This window comes from Lissotriton vulgaris, chromosome 3_1, assembly GCF_964263255.1.
Source record: "Lissotriton vulgaris chromosome 3_1, aLisVul1.2, whole genome shotgun sequence".
Taxonomy (NCBI): domain Eukaryota; kingdom Metazoa; phylum Chordata; class Amphibia; order Caudata; family Salamandridae; genus Lissotriton; species Lissotriton vulgaris.
Window position 1 is genome coordinate 548798493 of NC_141689.1, and position 19913 is coordinate 548818405.

Consider the following 19913-nt stretch of genomic DNA (forward strand, 5'->3'; position numbering starts at 1 on the left):
CTGGATTATGTGTACGAGGTGGAGTACATACCAGACCCCAGGAATAGAGTCGCTAACTTCTTAAGCAGAGCGGCAGCTAAGGAGGGAGCGGACGAACAGGAACCCCCCGGATGGGAAGGATACATGGTGGCGACCATGCAGGACCTGGAACAAGTCATCAGCGAACAAGAATGGGCGGAAGCATACAGCCAAGATGAAACCCTGGAGGCAATCAAAGGGTCTGTGACTCATGGATGGCCGGAAAAGAGACACCTAGACAGCCAGATGAGGAAGTATTGGGAGGTGAGAGAAGAACCGTCGATAGGGGAGAATCCCACGTTATTGCTGAGGGGGGACAAAGTCATTCCTCCCCAGAAGTTGGTGGAACACCTGTTGGCGATTCTGCATGAAGGACATCAAGGAATCACGAAGACCAAGGCGTTGGCAAAGCAGGCATACTGGTGGCCTGCGATTGACGCCCAAGTGGAGAAGTACGTGAGGATGTGCGAATCATGCTCCTGGGCGGACAAATCTCAAACCTTGATAAGGCAGCAGTTGGATACATTTCCTGTGCCCAGCAGCCCCTGGGAAATGATATCCATTGACATCATAGGGCCTATCCTCAACATCGAAGGAGTGCAGAAATATGCCATTGTGATGGTAGACAGGTACTCAAAGTGGCCGGAGGTGGAAGTAACAGAAACTGTGGACACGGTAGCGGTGCTGTCATTCCTGAATGCGATATTTGTGAAGGAAGGGATCCCCAAAGTGATAACCTGTAACAATGGCCCGCAGTTTGTGTCAACCAAATGGGAGGCGTTCATGGCCCGGAACGGGATAGAGGTGAAACACACCCCCATCTACCACCCGGCAGAGAATGGGTTGGCCGAACGGTTCAACAGAGAGATAATAGGAACCATCCAAGCAGCAATCAGCGCTGGTCAAGATTGGGAGAATCAACTACCCAAAATGCTATGGGCATACCGCATCACTCCGGGAAGCACAGGATACAGTCCATTCAAAGTGTTGAAAGGAAGAGAACCGTTCACCAAGGACAACCTGGCGTGGAAACACATGGTAGTACAAAGCAAATGGTCCCCTGCAGTGGTGAAAAGAAACCTGGAGAGAGCACAGGAAGTATACACAGAATATTACAACAAAAGGCTCAACGTGCAACGAGTGACCTTAGAGAAAGGAGACTGGGTGAGGGTGAAAATGGCGACGTTGAAAAAGAAGGGAGAAAGTAAGTTCACGCCACCCCTCAAAGTCATTGAACCATACGCCCGATCAGCACTGCTAAGCGATGGCAAAGTATGGTCACAAGACCGGATGGCTAAATGTAACAAGATCCTGAAATGGTAGACGGCTACGGAAGGAGGACTGGACCCTAAAGAAGATGTGCAAGGGCATGGAAGTGGAAGAAGAGAAGAAGAGCAAAGTGAGGAGAGTGAGAATGGCAACATCTGGGAAGGAGAAGACAAAGGAACAGGAGAAGAGACGACTCAGAATGAAAGTAGGAAGGAACTGGACAAGAGTAAACGTGAATTGGAGCAAGGAAGCAACAGCGAGAGATATGGTCAGAACACCACCCATAGATCTAACGGAGGTGCGAGTGAGATGGAAGCGGTGAGAACGAGAGCCGGCAGAGTCGTAAGAGTTCCTAAGAAGTTCGATGACTTTACAATGAGCATCAAGTAAGACTGTTCCGTTGAACTGTTTACATATTGTTGAGGGTGCTAAAGGGGGGAGATATGTGGTGACTGTCTAGTGTGCCATGTGGGCGGAGACCGGAACCGGAAGGGCGGCCATTTTAGTTAGCGGCCGGACCCCGAGATAGCGAGAGCGTTTTCCCGGCGCTCCGAGGATTAAACAGATACTTACCCACAACTAAGGCTACTGTGTGTTTATTTAAGGTGGAAGGGCCCTTCTACAGCCATATGTGCATGACAATCGTAACTTGTCCCACAATTGTGGGGACGCATAATCTTTTTCAACTCCAGGGTTGTGGTTCCACGCAAAAGTATGATACAAGCAAATAGTGTTGTTTTCCTGAGCAAAGATTTTGTGCCTAGTGAAGCTTCATGAAATGTAAAATTGTAGTGAAAAATCCAGCAGCCATTTACCACTGTGCAAAAAACCTTTGCAAAACTTGAAATTACAGAGATATTTTCTATTGCTTGTCTTGTGGTAAAGGTTGTAATTGAGAAGATAAAATGTGTGCCTAGGCAATAACATTCAAATTTGCAGTGAAATTCTTTGCTGCGACATTAGCAGGTACTCTGTTGGAATTATCAAGACTTGTGCAATTCATATAATATTGAGGCTCTTGAAAGTGTGAATATTCATTTCTTTATGAATTGTCACAACGTTAACTCTGTTCACATGTTTTGGAAAATCCCTGCAGTACATAACAAAGAAAAATTCGCTTTTGTGGTGTAATTCTTATATTTAGTTTGTTTTCCTTTCAGAAAATGGACACCACTCCTAAACCTTCTACAGCAGAAATGGATATGAATGTGATAGCACCTGAGTTAGATGTTTCTGACTTGCGGAACCGACTGGCGTTTTTGAACATTGATTTTGAGAATTTGATCCCAGAAATGGAAAAGGAGTATTTAGAAATTAAAAGAGCTTTGCCCAAGACTTACAACTTCAAGATGAGAAGCGAGCTGGAGAGGTTGAGGTCATTCCTATCTCTGAAACCTTTGTCTTCCTGGTCCCCAACGAAGATGGCCAGCGCTGGCTTTTTTAGCACAGGCCTCAAGGACAGTATCCAGTGCTTCTGCTGTGGTTTGATTTTCTGCTCAATGAGTCTCAGAAGACAACCCTACGAAGATCACCTGAAACACAGACCTGACTGCAAATTTATTCAAGGCCAAGAAATAGGGAATATTGGCAAGTATGAAGTGCGTGTCCAGAAAGCAGAGGAGAACTCTTGGCAAAATCCAGAAGAATATGGATCAGAGAATGCACGACTAGACTCCTTCAAGCAGTGGCCATTTTATGCCAGGATTGACCCAGGTGTGCTCGCAGAGGCAGGATTTTTCTTTAAAGGTATGAAACCTCCATTGTCAATGCTTGCTATTTACGTGTTGTAAAGGCTAAAGTAACAAGCATTTGCAATGCAATAGGTCTCGCATTTACGCGAGTTTGAGCTATTGGCATTGTAAATGACACAGCCTTTTATTTATGTGTTGTTTTTAAATCAGATAAATAAAAGGCATTGTCACTTACAATGTCAATAGCTTAAACTCTGGCAAATGCGACACCTATTGCAGTGCAAATGCATGCTCTACAAATAAGAAAAAGCGTTCGGAGAGAGAATGTCCTGTCTGCAGTGGCAGGAAGGACACACAGTACCAATCTTTGTTAGCAGTTGGGGAAGAAAGCACGTTTCTTGAACCACTAAAATGCGGGTAGATACATCACGAGAATTTTGGCTGTTGGGTAAATTATACATAAGGCAATGCACATTACCTTCACCCACGCTCAGGCATGGGAATCATCACAGGTTGCACCATATTACTTGGACTTTAGGTAGTGGCGATCTAAACCCTACCCCCTTGCCATTACTCCACAAAGAATTCTGGCGGCGGACATCATTTTAGGATAACCCTGTCCAATACTAGAAGGAAAAAAGGGGGATATTTGATATGACAGTCATAGTCACCGAGGGAAAAACATAATTATTAGTGCATATTCTTTTTGAATTACTAGATATATTAAGACAAAGCTCTTGACAGAACTGAGTATGAAATATTTCTAAAACAATAATCTATGTATTACAATAATAAAAAAATCGAGATACAGGATGCATTTTAGTGGCGAAGTTGATGACTCTGGAAGTTGGAGAATTATGTGGTTTTGTGAAGAAGATTTGATCCGCTTGTGCCTAAATTCTGTGAAGATGTAAAATGTAATATCTAAGTGTAATCCAAACATATAAGACAGTTGCTATACACAATCTTGAATTGCCTTCCAAACCCTCAGAGGTGACGAGCATGAGGTTGCACCACAACTCAGTTTGCTGTGCAAAAGTATTAACACATACAGCGCTGCTGACTTTGGAACTGGAAAACCAGGTTCGAGTTTCGGCCCAATAGCCTATGTTATCGGTCAAATCATGTAGTCTGACTGTGCCTAGGAAAAACCAATGTGCTCTTATGTAATATAACTGATGCTCATATAAAGCGTCTTTGGTCGGGGTCACAAACTACAAAACTGGAAAAAAATAGAAACAATACACACGCCGTAATGTGTTCCAGTAGCAGGGCTCAGGAATTAGGTAAAGCCCTCTGTCGCCGCTTCTTTCTTTGCGGCTGTTAGTATTTTACTCCCGGCCCCTCCAGTGCAGGCACACGCAGTCAGTGCCCTGGCGCAGCTTTCTCTCACGGTGAAAGAGATGAGGCAAGGAGCTAATTACACATGTTTACCATGAAATTTGCGCAATCCTACCTGCCCCATCAAAGACACATATTGAGCTGAAGTCTGGTAAGTGCAAAGCTCAGGGAGAGGGTGTGCTGGTTTCATGATAAACTGTTCCTGCTGCGTATCCAATAAACAACTAGAAGGAAGTAGCCAACACAATGGAGAGATCACCTCTGGGGCTGTAGTATGGTGTTTGGTTGTCTACCCCAGCGTGCAGCTAAGTGTGGTCGACTGCGAAACCTCGGGCATGTTTATGCATCACTCGTCTCACCTTGCCATGGGGTCACAAAACTTAATAGACAGAAAGAATGAAAATGCACCTTTAACTGTCTGCTCGGAAGCGCTGCTGTGCACGGTGCTTCCTTGTCTCGCATGCTGCCTGCTCCCAGTACCCCTTCGACTGAGCTTTCAAGAGTGCCTTTCCAGTGACCGAAACAACACAAATTGAAGCAAAAATAACAAGCCTCCGCGGAACAAATTAGTTGAATATAAGAAAAACGGAAACCCAAAGTGACGTTAGCTGAACAAAACTGTGTGAAATGTCTTCAGGTAAGATGGGGGCGGTCGCTTAGATGGAGGCGGGGGCGGGGGAGCGAGCGAGTGGGAGGGAAGGAGCATGGTGGTGTGCGAGGCGGATGGGGATGGGGGCGGGGGAGCAGGGGAGCGAGCGAGTGGGAGGGAACGAGCATATGGGGTGTGAGTAAGGCCAAGCATGCAATGGCGAAGCGTTACGGGCGGGGCAGCAGCTTGGGAGGCATTCCATTGAATCCTGGTGCTGCGAGGCTTATGGGTTTGACGTGGACGAGCGTCTCACACGACTAGGTCACATGAACTGCACGTGACCCGCTTGGAATCCGCTTGGTCAATGAGTTTGTTTCCCCAACTATATGTTCGAGCTATTAATCCCTGCGGGATATAATAGCTCGACCTAAAAATGAAATCACATTGTGGGAATTGTTGGCTGGCATTGGTTCTGTTTAGGCAGTAGGAGGAATCGGATTTCAACTTACTTACAGCCGGGGACGGGCGGTTAACAAGTGAAAGACAATTGACATAAGTGTGTGTGTCTGTTTCATGATAAAGATAAAGTACTACTGTCTCTTAACTCTGAATTAACAGCGATAAACACTGACTCAATCACTCCCATCCAGTAACTTTGATCTGTCTATATTGGTGCACGGCGACAGACGTTGACAGCAGACGTACAAGTGCACACTGGCACAAGGTGTACACAAGAGCAGGCATATGGACATGTAGAATGTGTAAGTAGACGCAGAATTACAAACGGCCAGGATATGTCACAAGACAACAAAGGACACACTGACAGAACGCATACCAGCAGTTACACAAGTGCACTAAAGAACTTGCTAGAATGCATTCAAATTCTGACAGAACAGATCACGAATCACAGGGGGCCACTGACCTGTTATGCTACTAGATATTCAAAGGCACTGCAAAAACACATAGACAAGAATGTTGGTTGAAACGGATAGGTGTCAGTGTACATGCAAATGAACACCGAGAGACAGCACTACCAGAATAAAGACACCAACACAGTACGACGAGAAATACATGTGCTGTTAACGTCGTCGTTGATCTCTTGCCCGTTACCTGCTGTGGTGGGCGGGCCGGCCTGCAGGGACTCCGGAATCGGGACACAGAGCAGCCAGCCAGACACACCCTGCACCGGCTGTGATTAGGCCTAGTCCGGACAGCCTGGTGCTACTGCTGCTGCCTAATTGTAATACCCCCACCACCAGACAAACTCATGTCGGGCCTCGAGCGGCGGGGGACGGGGCCAACTTTAAGGCGCGATGTTCCGCTCGTGGTGACTTGAGCGAGCTCAGCTGCCTGTTGCGCGCTGCGGACGGTCACGTGGTGGTTATGCTGGGGGCTGGGTGTGGCAATGTGTAAAAAATCTGCGCATGTTGCCGCACAGCCCCTACCCCATCACATAACCAACAAGAATTTATGTGTATGAAAATCATATTTCCGACTTGGAACTATAAACCCGTTTATATCAACGGTATTGTTGTCACATTGAGAAGAAGCTAAATTCATTTATGACATATTGAACACACGACGATACCTCTGGATTAAGATTCCTTGAAGCCAGAGTTTAACTCCTAAAATCAAGATATTAAGTTCCAACAGTGGGGATTCTGTGTTGCCCTAAATGAACCAATAGGCTCCCTTCCTGCTCCTCTAGACGAAAATAGAACCGGCAGAAGAGGCGCAGGTAAACATGGATACGGAACTAAATGAGTAACTAAATATTTTTTAGTTCGCACTCACGATCAAAGTGTCTGTTGGGCAGCTCTGTATTTAATGTGGCAGTACTCAGCAGACTGACCTTTGAAGAATGAAAGGCAGAGCATTGTCCCCGTTGTAATTCTTGCTCACAGCAAGCAGGTCACGCATGATGCTTTGACGGTTGGTAGTTTAACAAGTTGCACGCGCGGACTGCTGTTTACAGTTTGTTCCGCGTACGCGCTGGACGCTGTTAATAAATGGCTGCGCGAGTGCGTGCGTGTGCCCTACGTCAGAGCGGACACGCGCGGGCAGACGGGAGCCTTCGCGGAATGTTGTCGCCGCCATTACTGCGCCTGCGCCTGCGGCAACCACCCCCAGGCACACTGGGGCGAGCAGAACCGTCCCATCAGAGCCGCTTTATTTGTGGCGGTGCTGACCCGGAGCCAGGGACCACTGAACGAGGCCCTCGTCGGGCAGAGCCTGGACGGGCGGGGGCGGCCGAGCGCCGACATCCTTAGGAGAAGCCCCCAGCAGGACCCCCATAGGTGAACAGCGGGGTCTGGGGGGGTGGGCTCAGGACTGGAGGGTGGCACCTTGCCATGAGGCTGGAGTCCTCATGGACCCCCAGCAGGACCCCCAGAGGCGGGCGGGGTGAGGGGGCTCGTGAAAGGAACCGCTGAGGTGAGGTCGAAGGGGGGTCGGAGGGGGGAGTGTGCCGCATCGAATTTACAATTCTTGAAGCCACTTTTTTAGATGCTTGTAATGTTTATTGAAATGGAAATATGCCAGAGGATCCAAAGTGCCACTTCTTCAGGCACACCTCATTCAATGATTTGCCGAGAATATAAATTCGCGTCTTTTAAAAAAAAAATGTTTTACTTCAGCGTCGCACTTCCTTTCTGACATATCTGGTGTATTACTGTATTCAAATATTTGAACCAGGCCTCTTTTTTTAAACATTTTTTTAGAAAGCATGTTTGAAAGTACTGAAATAGGCAAGGTGGCATCTACTGTAACATTTACATAGTGTATGATTACATGAAATCGAATACATCCTTCTGTAATGCTTCAACCCTTTAAATGTTTACAAATGTTAACGTGTTCCGGTACTAAGCATTAAAGAACCACTTGTTTTTTTTGGGTCTGTTTTTTTTAAACAAAGCTTTGCTGGTTTGAAAATGGTTTTGCATTGTCGTTTTTTTAATGCATTCTTGCGGGCTAAAACAAGTAAAGCTCGGTGATGAAACAAGACAGAGCGTGCTGCGCTTGGAGTGCACGTGCGCATTCCAAAAACGAAAGTGGACCTTGCAATGACGAAATGCAGATGTGCACATGCGCGTATTCACAGGCGCGTACACAGACCCCAATCGGCGCGTGCCCTGGTCTGTATCACTTGGCAGGCAAGACAATAACAATAGGTCTCGCTGGCGGGTGCGTCACCATGTGCGAGACCTAAAAAGGATCTTTAAGATTTCGCATAGGCTTCTCTATATAGTAGATGAGTGGGGGTGATTAGGAAGAGCTGCTTGTGATGTTTAATGCCTGTATGGAAGTGTAAAACGTGGTACCCAGTGGATCCCTGTGGACTAAAAATTGTTCATGGACACACTTAGCAATGTTTCTAGGACAATCCTCACATCCTCATGGTAACACCCTCATGGGCCTTGGGAGAGAAATCTGGGATGGACTCATTAGATCACATCCAAATATAAAAAAACATCTGACAAAGACTTATTAGATCAGATCCAAATTAAAAAACATCTGACAGGGGCTCATTAGACCAGATCCAAATATAAAAAAAAACATCAGGCAAGGACTTATTAGATCATTTCAAATATAAACCTTCCTGATTTATGGATGAGTGTTTTTTTGCCCATACCTTTGGATTCCCCTATCTAGGTGTGATATTGGATGTCCTGATGACATGCTAAAGATGCTTGTTCCTCGTAGAAACACGAGCTATAGCTACAATCAGACACCTTTAATATCTTTCTGCATAAGAGGATTGATTCTCCTTTAATAATTCACTGCGAGCTTTTAAGGCCACAGTAAGTCTCTCGTAGAGTAGTAGCCAGGGTATGGGATTTGATATCAAAAACATCTGGCTTGAAATATGGTTTTGAAAGTGCTAGCTAGGATAAAAAAGTCACCTCTGGTTCAATTTATCAGAAGAGATTTTCGTTTCCCTGTGCTACAGTATTCCCTAACATGCCACTTATTAAGGTTTTGGAATTAAGTTAATGCAGTTTGAAGTGATTCCTTATGTGTTATGGATACAATTGCCAAATACGGCATTAAAAATACAGCGATTCACTTGGGACTCATTTACGTAAGTATTCCTCAGTTATTGGCTGTGTGAATCACCCACAATGTAATTAATACATCTGTATTAATTAAATTTTTGATATTTTGAAAAAGCAAGAGGAAGGGAATGTGAAATTAAACATAATATTTTATACTATGCTTGATGATTGTAAACTGTAACTTCCATGTTTTCCTGCTTATGGTATCTCTGCTCACTGGAAGTTCCTACTTTTATAAGTTATAGACTTCCAAGTGGGAGTGGTACCTTATTCGCAAAATGGAAGAGGTCGCCTTTGGACCCCCACCCTTTTATGAATTAGGGTACATTTTTCAGGGGCGGTAGGCAGTGGACCAGAGGTTCACTCGAAACTTTCACTAAAAAAAAATATATATTTTTTTTTAAGCAGGCCATTTCTTTCAAGGAAATTCGGCTGCTTTAAAAAATGTTTTCTGTTTAAAAACAAAAAACGATTATGTGAGCGATGGTCTGCTGACTCTTGAAGGACATTATCCTGTGGTTTCGGTCAATCAGATTAAGTATTAAGTAGCAACCAATCTAGTTTATAATAATTGGGTAAGTTGGACTGTGACCCACTCTGATATGTAATTTTACAAATTGACCTTTAGTGCATAGGTCAGTTCCCAAAATTAGATACTGGTCACAAAAAGTCTGTTTTTGCGACTAATGTCATTGTACGTCAAGTCCAAAATTCCAAATCCACCTTTTCACAAAGGTAATTGCATCAGCGTGGGTTCAAGGAAAGGTTTCAAGCCACTTGAAAAACATACAACAAAAACCAAAACATATGAGTAGGGACAACAATAAGACATTTGAAGAATGTCTTTCGGAATGTGGGTGAATTGGCCAGAATGGAGGTGGGTGGGTATCGGGGGGATGGTTTTGGTTCCATGTATTGTATTGTATTGTATATTAGATTTATATAGCGCTTATCACCCAGGGGTCTCTAAGCGCTTGCCTTGGGAACCCGTCCTGGCTTTTCCCTGTGAGATAGCCCCTACAGGGCATCCCCAAGGTGAAAGCCAGGCATCCCGCCGCGGGGGGCCATTGTGGAGATTAAACAAGCTTAATGCCCAGAGTTGCAGAGTGTGAACCCATGATTAGGTCAGGCACCGAAGCGAGAATTATCGAGTCCGTGGACATTTGAGCTCAAGACCCTGCCGCGTCGGGAATTGAACCCTGGTCCCGGGTTTGACCTCTGCTTCAGGGTCTGCCTGCTCTAACCAGTGAGCCACACTTCTCCACTTCTCCACATGTGACCCCCACATACTGTGACCTTGATGGGTAGCATAGGAGCAGCAATGTTGTTGGGCAACAGAGGATAACTATGGAGCGAACTATAGTGAGTACTTGTAGCACGAATCATGCAGCCCTGCTGAAGTGGGTGAGACTGTGGAACATTCGGGTGATGTTGGGGAGGAGGAATTTCAGGTAAAACAATGTCCTCTTGCTGTCCCTCCATACCTCATCAGGTTTCCTTTTACTGTTTTTTTCAGCCAAGCCTGTTTCTCCATCTCAGTGACACATTCCTGCTAATCAGACACATCTTTCAGAGTTGCTGTACGAAATTAAACCGTCTGAGAAACATACATAGGGGCTTCAGACCTCGGTCACAAAGAAGTCTTTTGTTAGTTTGATGAGCAACGGCGTTACCCTAGACAATTAATCTTCAGAGGACTTAAGTGCAGCATATTTTATAACTGCAGGTTTCAAAGGTAGCATATGAGCATCAAGCAACTCTTTAACCCTTTTAGAATCCAGAGGAGGCCAAAATCATAGGCTACTCCAAAGGCATATTTGAGTCAGTAAAATCGTTTGAGCAGCAAGAATACAAGCATGGGCAAGTGCAAATAGTTCATCATCTTTAATGGAGTGCACTTTGTTTTAATTAATTTGTTTTTATTAACTTTAATGCATTATTCCCAGGTAATGCAAATTCATTACAAGATACAATAGCAACTGATAAACTGAAAGGAAGATGATAAAATCCAATTTCTATCTGAATCGATTTATTATAATTCAATTCTCTAAACCTCCATACATTCAAGTCAGTAAAATCTATGTACAAATCTCTCTTGTTCATCTGGATCAGCATCCTAGTGCAAAAAAAGACAAGGGCTTTATTTCCAGCAATCATAGATATCATAATTCTAGTAGTAACCATGCCCCACATTAAGAGCATAAACAAGCTTTTAAAGACTTGCCAATTCCTTGGAAGAAACCACACAAGTTGCTCCTATTTCTGTCTCTCCAGTATTGTATTGTATTTATAATTGGCTTTATATATTGACTTACTACCCCTGACAAGGCGTAAAAGAACTTTACGATGAGTAGCATGCTACTTCGGAACCCAAGGATAGTGGTTAGCCCAGTGGTTATTGTGATTAGTTATGTGCTCTCAAGAAAAAATGTCATGCATATAGCTCTTTGAGTGACAGTGCATTGCATGTACCGAAATATATATATTGAAAGTGCATTTCCTACAAAAAGTGATAGTGCTGAACCTTCCTTGAAGTGCTTTAGAATTAATGAAGTGCCAGTGCTTTCCTTCCTTTTAAATTCCAAACTGAATGATTGTTACTACTCTCAAGTCCAGGATTACCATTTACATATTGATCCATGCGATTGACTCTGGCATGAAGCCAGGCTCCTAAGTGACTAATCTCCTGCATTTCCCTACCCTCTCACCCACCCCTGGGGCAACAGAAGATTTTGAATAACAGGTAATCAGAGAGCGAGCCAAGAGTATGGCTATAAATATAAAGTGCTCAGTGCCAGAGTGCTCTGTTTTTTCTATATCCACTAATCTGATAAGATTCATCGTAGGTGAGGGGGTAATATTCAATCCAATTATCTTTACTGCTAACTAAAACACCAAAATGTCTCTAGACGATGACAGGACCAGAACATGTGCAGCTATCTCCCTTCCTGACACATTTTGGGCAGTTTTTTTGATACTGCATGGAAAATCGTGTTTTAAAAACGAGGTGTAAGATACAGCATTCAACCATTTCAGAAGGCCATACAATGAAAATTGCAATTGCTTAGACTTGAATAATGTGATCAAAATACCTTTTATATTGATTTTCGTGGAATTTTATCCAAGTATATTTTTGTATTTTGACCATATCTTCTTAACATGCTTGTATATTCCCAAATACAGTTCTTTATTCTAATAACTCACGGTTGTATTTACTTTATCCTCCCTAAACATCTGTCTGGCTTGATTCCATGAAGAATCAAGATCCACCACCAATAAATTATGGAATATGACACTTATTTGGGTATAGATATAAAAAGTGGGGGGCGCTAGGTGGCGCACTAGCAGATGGCCGCTCTGTAACGAGCTCCTGCCGCCGGCGTCATTTATCCTCTTAATTATCCTTTAATTGGACGCACCGATGGACTTTGACACTCCAGACGGTTAGTTCCTACACTGCAGCACCTACCGGCCGAATCCTGACCCTCGCGCTTGCTTGCAACCCCTGAAATCTGTCGGGTCTCTGTGGCGAGAGGCGGCCCCGCCTATAAGCGGAACTTCCTACACTCGCGTCCCGGCCGCGGAAACTACCCCGAACCGAGGCTGCGGCGTGGCTGACAGGGCCGCATCGGCTGCACCCTCACATCGCGGCCTGCGGGAATTGGACCTGCTGCTGACTGCTACACAGTGGAGGAAGCCCTGAACAGTCACGACCCCTGGGAAACGTTGGGGTGAGTGCGAACGCGGGACCGTGGCTAGCCCGGCCTTGCTACGGCCGCCCCGGAGGAGCTGACCCGCTCGGTGACGCTGCCTGCTTCTAAGAACTGTTAAGGGGTGCAGTGCCCTGGTCCTTAGCCCCCACCTGCGAGGAGCATTGCGGTGCCGCAGAGACTATCCCACGCCGAGGAGGCGGCGTGGCTGGCCGGACTGTGCTGGCCGCACCCCTGGACTGCGATCCTTCCCGCATGTGCGCGCCATGGTTCAGAAAGAAGCCTGAACAGAGCCGACCCCTGGAAGTCATTGGGGTGAATACGTGCCTGACACCATCACGCTTGACCCGTTCTGAGAGAAACGCTGCAGAGGGAGTGAGCCCCCGGCGCCATTTTGGTCCCCAGATTTCGGCGGGCTCGGGAGGCCTGACAGTGCACGTTGTGAGTTGAATTGAGAGGGATGCTTTTTCTTCTCATCTACGGCGGGGCCCGAGCTCTGACGCAGATCGCGGGTGTGAAGGTCGGGGGAGCGGTGACTGCCTTCCAGAGGGATCTGGACCCCAGCGAGTCCAGATTCCTCTGGAAGGCACTTCGGCGTGTTGTCTAGGTGGGTGCACTCACTGTAGTGAGTGCACCCACCTACACAACACGCCGAGCTCTCCCACTCTGCGGCCTAACGCATCCATTACCTCCACGCCTACCCTTGCTGTGCCTGAGCGCTGTAGGAGCGAGGGGGCGGTGATCCCTGTCATACCTGAGTGGCGCAATGGGCAAACCGGACACGCGCCAACCCAAGCTTACTTTTGATGCTACCAAGAAAGCGCCCCGGCCTAGCCAAGGCGACCGGGAACAATCTGGACATGCTGCTGAGGGATCTATGGCAACCTCCTCAACTGCCGAAGTACAAGAAATCCTTCGAGAGGTTAGGCAGGGCTTTGCCACCATTGTGGATAAAGTCGACAGGCTGTCGTCACGGAGGGACGCCATCGCCCACAAGCTAGATGGGCATGGCGAAAGGATTAAAGAAGCAGAACGACGCATTTCTGACTCGGAGGATGTCTCGGCCACCCACACGTCCCAGTTGTCTCGCATGGACAACCTTCTCCGCACTAATGCGGCGAAGAATGAGGACTTGGAGGCGCGCTGCCGGCGCAATAACATTCACCTTTTTGGCATTCCGGAGTCCACCAACACTGGACGCACGGAGGACTATGCGGAGAAGTTGCTCCTGGAGGCGGAGGGAGCTGACGCATTCTCTACCCAATTTATTGTCGAACGTGCGCACCGCTCGCTGGCACCATGGCCCAAACCCGGAGACACTCCTCGTCCTATAATAGCACGGCTCCTGAACTACAGAGACCGGGATGTGGCCTTGAAAGCGGCACGCAGCAAGAGAGAACTGTCTTATAATGGAGTCACATTATCCATATATCCTGACTTCACTCCTTTGGTGCAAGAGGAACGGCGGAAGTTTTTGGACGTCAAGGCTAAACTGCGGAAAGCACAGGTGGACTACGCGCTTTTGTACCCGGCAAGGTTGCGGGTCACTCATCAGGGACGGTAACAATTCTTTACGAAGCCTTAGCAAGTGGAAGAACTTTTGAAACACCTGAGGAGATCAGCTGGAAATGGTGCAGCTTCGGGCGACTCCCTTGACCCCATGATGGCGGAGGCGGATATGGAACAGTAGTAAGACCTATGCATTTTGATAATTTGAACCTGAATTGACTTTGAACTGGTTTTTCTATATAGGAAGATGTAAGAGTTGCTCTGAACCTATATGACTGTTTTTGATGTGCATTTTCCCTCAGATGTGGAAGTGGGGGGGCCACTCTCATGGTCATCTTTTAACGCTGATATTACTTACTGGAACGATTGCTCTTTGCCCAGTCCCAGGCTTCCTCATGGGCGCCCCGTTGGTGCCAGTCTCATTACGTATATATGTGGGGGTGCTGTGTTTGTCCTGGTGTGTGCCACATTATTTAACGCCCGGCACCTCTGTCTGCCTCCTTGAAGGCCTCGGCTTCTGGCTGGTACGACAGGGGCGAGATGGTGTCGCCACCTTAGATGGCCCCCTACGGGCATTACCCCTATCTGGTCCACTACATGAGCTTAGTGCGACCTATATTGTCGTTGTTTTTCTTGTTTGGGGGTTGGGGAGGTGCAGAGGGGAGGGAGTAGGGTACTGGCATGTTGGGGATGCTTCCGTGGGTGGGAGGGGAGGGGGGGAATGGGATTGCGTGACTGTGGTGAGGAATGGTTGTTTGTATTTCTCCACACACTTCTTACGTTTGAGATTGCATTTACTGTGTGGCTTTATGCACTCTACATTGCACATGGTGGTTTTCATTTCATTGTTGCACAATGTGCCTCTGTCTGGTTAAACATGCTCCATTTACGTTCTCACCTCCATGAGAGAAGTGTAGTGTGGAGAAGTGTGGCTCACTGGTTAGAGGAGGCAGACCTGGAAGCAGAGGTCAGCCCGGGACCAGGGTTCAATTCCCGGCTTGGCGGGGTCTTGAGTCCTAAAAAAATGTCCATGGACTCGACAATTCTCGCTCCGGTGCCTACTCGATTCACAGGTTCACACTCTGCGACTCTGGGCAATAGCTTGCTTAATCTCCACAACGGCCCCTCGCGGCGGGATGCCTGGATTTCACCTTGCGGATACCCTGCCGGGGTTATCTCTCAGGGGAATACCAGGACGGGTTCCTTTAGCAAGCGCTTAGAAACTGCTCGGTGATTTGCGCTATATAAATTCCTTTACATTTACATTTACATGACATAGGGGGACACCGCTGAACGTCCTTACATGGAATGTCCGGGGATTTGGGGGATCCTCGTAAGAGAAGACAGATTATAGCTTATCTGGACCGTCATCACGTCCACATAGCCATGCTGCAGGAAACCCACCTCAGCCCCTTATGGGCCCCTGCTTTCGCTTCCCGCTGGTCAATGTACAGGATCTTCTCTTCTTACTCTACCTATGCTAGGGGCACCACTATCTTTGTTAAGAATAATGTGCCTTTTGCTGGGTGGGGTCCCTCAGTGACAAACAAGGGAGGTTCTGTCTTACCTGGGGGCGCCTAGGACTCGACTCGGTGACACTTGTGTGCTGCTATGGCCCCAACTTGGACTCCCCTGAATTCTTTTCTTCCCTGTGGGACAAGGTGAGGGAGATTGGCTCGACTAATATTATCTGGGGAGGGGATTTTAATGTCACCTATGCTCCTGCTGCTGACAGATCTCATCCTGCGCCACATCATCGCACCAGAGCAGCCACAGAGCTCCAAGACATCATCTCTGATAATTGCTTGCTGGATGCTTGGCGACATGTTTACCCGCACCAGTGCGAAGGCACGCATTTCACAGCTCACGCCGGCTCGTAAGCATGACTGGATTACTGGCTCTTATCTCGAGGCCTAGGTCCTCTTATTAGTTCAGTGCAACACTTGGCTAGGACATACTCTGATCACGCACCAGTCTTGCTCTCACACTCCTCTGCGGCTTTTGAGTGCCCACGCAGCGCATGGAGGCTGAACACACGCTTGATGAGGTCTTTAGAGCGGAACTGGAGGACGAGATCAGAGTATTCTTTGAAAACAATAGGGGATCTGTGCAGAGTGTAGAAACGATTTGGGAGGCCTTCAAGGTTACCATTAGGGGAGTTTGCATTGTTGTGAATGTATCTAGGACCCTAATTAAGACATTCCCGCTTTATGCCCTTATGTGGTTATAACAAATCATATCCTTATAAAGGCATAAGAATCATAACCATATTAAGTCATAGCCAATGCAGCCCAAATACGGCAAGGCTACTCTCATAGACTCCTAGAAATCACAACGCGTTCTTAAACAAACCAAGCCTCCAGCAGCCCGGGAATTCCCCCTGCTTCTGTTTTGATTTGTCCTAGAACTCCTGGAGTCCTGAAAGAACTGCCAGTTCTTAGTGAAGTCTTATGTCCAACCTTACGTCAAACTCGGCACCTTCCAGGTATAAATATACCAACATCTGCCTTAAGCAACACACGGTGGTTTGGAGCAGATCGGCTATCTACTTGCCCAGTGCCCTGCTGATGCGAGTGCAGAAGGAAGCCGACCCTCCCTGCTGACGCACTGAGAGAGACGCTGTCTTTTCTCCTGCCAAGAAATCCAGCTCCAGTGTTTCCCTGACACCCTCGCGGGTTGCTGGGAGATCGAGTCCTGAGAGAGGGATACAAGACCTCCTTCATTCTATACCCAAGGTACGGAGCTGATTAGACTCACAGAGAATTCTTGTTTCAGATTCTTGGCAAAAACTGTAACTCATCTACTCCTTCCCACGTACTAGGCTTAGGTTAGGTACACTGGGGTAGGCGTATCTTAGAAACACCAGTTGAGTATGTTTAGTCATTATTTTATCATTGTATGTATTTTATCCATTTTAAGTATCTTATGGCTTAGAAACCATATAAATGCTTTTATAGTATTATTTCATAATACTCCTTTTACTGTACGCACTTTACTTTATGACAAGTATTGCAATTGTGGCAATTCATTTCTCTTGCATGAGAAAGAAGACTGCTCAATAAATAACCCTTTTATTGAAGACGCCCGTCTCTTTATTTCTCTGCATTTCTGGTGAAACGAAGCATGCACGATTGACTGAGTAAAATAGCTATCTATTGTTTCAGTGACTCTGGAGACATACTCCTTATTCTGGAGGGAGCAAAGTTGTCATGTTTATGCGGTTGTCAGAAGCTAATCCTTTCTTGTCTATTCAGGAAAGCTAAACACCTTCTTGTTTACTCGAGAAAGTTTCTAGTGACCTCTGAGCTAGCTGGCACACACAATTAAGTCTAACATATTCAATAGAGATCGAGTCGACCTCAGTCCTACGTTTAAACTATCGTTTATGTTCTTCCAATGCGCAGAGCCTATTGGGAATATAGGAACTACACTACAGCATATCTAAGGGAGCGGGGGTTCTAAAAAGCATTACTTCTTCCCTCCATAGATTAGAACTAGAACTTCGTGAGCTTGAGGCCCGTTTGACTAGACACCCAGATGTAGACACTCAGGGTAAATCTAGAGAGACACTGACTGAATATATGGCAGAAGCGCGCAGGGAGGTGTGCTTCCGTGGAAAACACTGGGTGGCGCGTAGATATGGGGAGGGAGATCGCCCCGGCAAGGCTCTAGCGGACACGATACGGCGACCGCGACACTCCAACTATATCATAGACTTAGAAAAATCGGACGGTACGAGATGCTGGGATACTGCCAGCATCCTAGATGAATTCACCCGCCCTTACGCCACCCTATATACGAGCGTTGGCCAATGTGACCTTGATTTGGATTCATACCTGGGTGATGTGGCCTTAGGCTGGCTTAGTGATGTACATCGCACATTTTTATGCACACCAATCAAATTAGACAAGATCCGAGAGGCTATCATGGGCATGCAGTCGGGCAAAGCCATCGGCCTAGATGGCATCCCGATTGAATTCTATAAAACCTACATAGATCTGATGGCGCCTATCTTGCGCGAGGTTTTGAAGAATCCCTGGAAGTGGGTATCCTCCCATCATCCATGAGAGAGGCGCTCATTGTCTCCCTCTTGAAGCCCGAGAAGCCACCTCACCTGTGTGGCTCTTATCAACCCCTCTCTTTGCTCAATTCCGATGCCCAGATACTGGCGAAACCAATTGCCAACAGACTGACTTTATTGCTTGACCAGTTAGTATTGCCGGACCAATCTGGGTTTGTCCCAAGGAGATCCACCTTTCATAACCTGCGCACGCTTTTTACTGTTTTAGATACCGTCTCCCCTGACCTCCCTTTGGCGGCGGTCTTTCTTGACGCCACCAAAGCCTTCGACTCTGTCGAATGGGATTACATTTTTGGCGTCATGCAACGGATGGGTTTCCCGGCTCTATTAAGCTTCTATACTGCCACCCAGGTGCTAGGATGCTGATCAATGGGCACATGTCCACGCCGTTCCCGATAGCCCGAGGCACCCGACAGGGATGCCCCCTGTCGCCTCTTTTATTCGCATTGGTCACTGAGCCACTGGCAGCGCGATTGAGGGGATGTACCATGTTACAACGGATACTATTACAACTACCTACCGTTACAACGCGACCATTACAACGCATACCATTACAACGCATAGCGCTTTGAGGTGCTGGATAGTGGTAAGTATAATTTACTATTCTAACTCCAGTCCCCGTGGACCCTAGGGAAGGTGTTGGATAGTAAATTATACTTATTCCCTATCCTAGAGCGCCCCCCAGCGCAATGCGTTGTAATGGTATGCGTTGTAAAAGTCGCGTTGTAACAGTAGTGCGTTGTAACAAATGCGTTGTAACAGGTGTATACCGATTGAGGCAAAGGCATAACGACATGGCTCTACGCTGTCCTCTGCGCCAGATCCTCATATCCATGTATGCCGACGACATCACCCTGTACGTCCGAGACCCCTGTACCAACCTCAATGTGCTCCTTCGAGAGTTTGTTGTTTTTGGTGCTATATCTGGGGTTCAGATTAATTGGGGGGAAATCCTGTCTCTTTCCTCTGACAGACTCGACGCAACGCTTCCCTTTGGACTACCCACTGGAATGGTGTAATGATGAGCTCCGTTACCTAGGGATTGGCATCACACGTGACAAAGAGGAACTTATGAGACTTAATTATGAGGTTGCACTATCCCGAATCACTGACAACGTGTCCCGTTGGATAAAGCTCCCTCTATCACTGGCCGGGCGGGCGTCTTTGATTAAAATGGTCATACTTCCCCAACTACTCTACCTCTTCCTTAACATCCCGTACTACCGGGGCGCCACTTCTTCGCATTATTGAAAACTGAATTGATTAGACTGGTGTGGGGGAGAGGCAAGCTCGCTTACAATGGACGATTCTAACCAGGCCTTATGTTGCGGGTGGTTATGCCATCCCGGACCTAGAATTATACTACACATGTGCACAGGCCCACTACCTATATTACTGGATACAATGTCTCCGATTCATGCCGCAACTGGCAGCCGAACATTGGCTTGCACACCCGATTCCAATAGAAGGGGTACTGTTTGCTGACCTGCAGGCTCGAGAGCGCACGCGCAACACTGTAAATGCTACGATCACGGCGTGGCGCCGCATCGAGAAGCTCTTGGGGGTGGATTTGTTATACTCTCCATTATTGCCCTTGGTTTATCACCCTGCTATGCCATTACTGCAGGAGACAATTTTTCATAAACTTAA

The 19913-nt window shown here is 46.8% G+C and overlaps 1 protein-coding gene across 3 annotated transcripts in view; it reads left to right on the forward strand.

Moving 5' to 3' along the window:
- The window catches only part of LOC147726770 (baculoviral IAP repeat-containing protein 1-like), a 929669-nt gene that overhangs the window by 152694 nt on the left and 757062 nt on the right, over positions 1-19913 (forward strand). For all 3 annotated transcript variants that reach the window (XR_015309289.1, XM_086960817.1, XM_086960818.1), the window contains exon 2: positions 2448-3033. Coding sequence is in view for 2 of the 3 variants with exons in the window: in XM_086960817.1 (XP_086816943.1) it covers positions 2451-3033 (583 nt within the window). In the remaining variant the exon portion in view is untranslated. The remainder of the gene's footprint in view (positions 1-2447; positions 3034-19913) is intronic.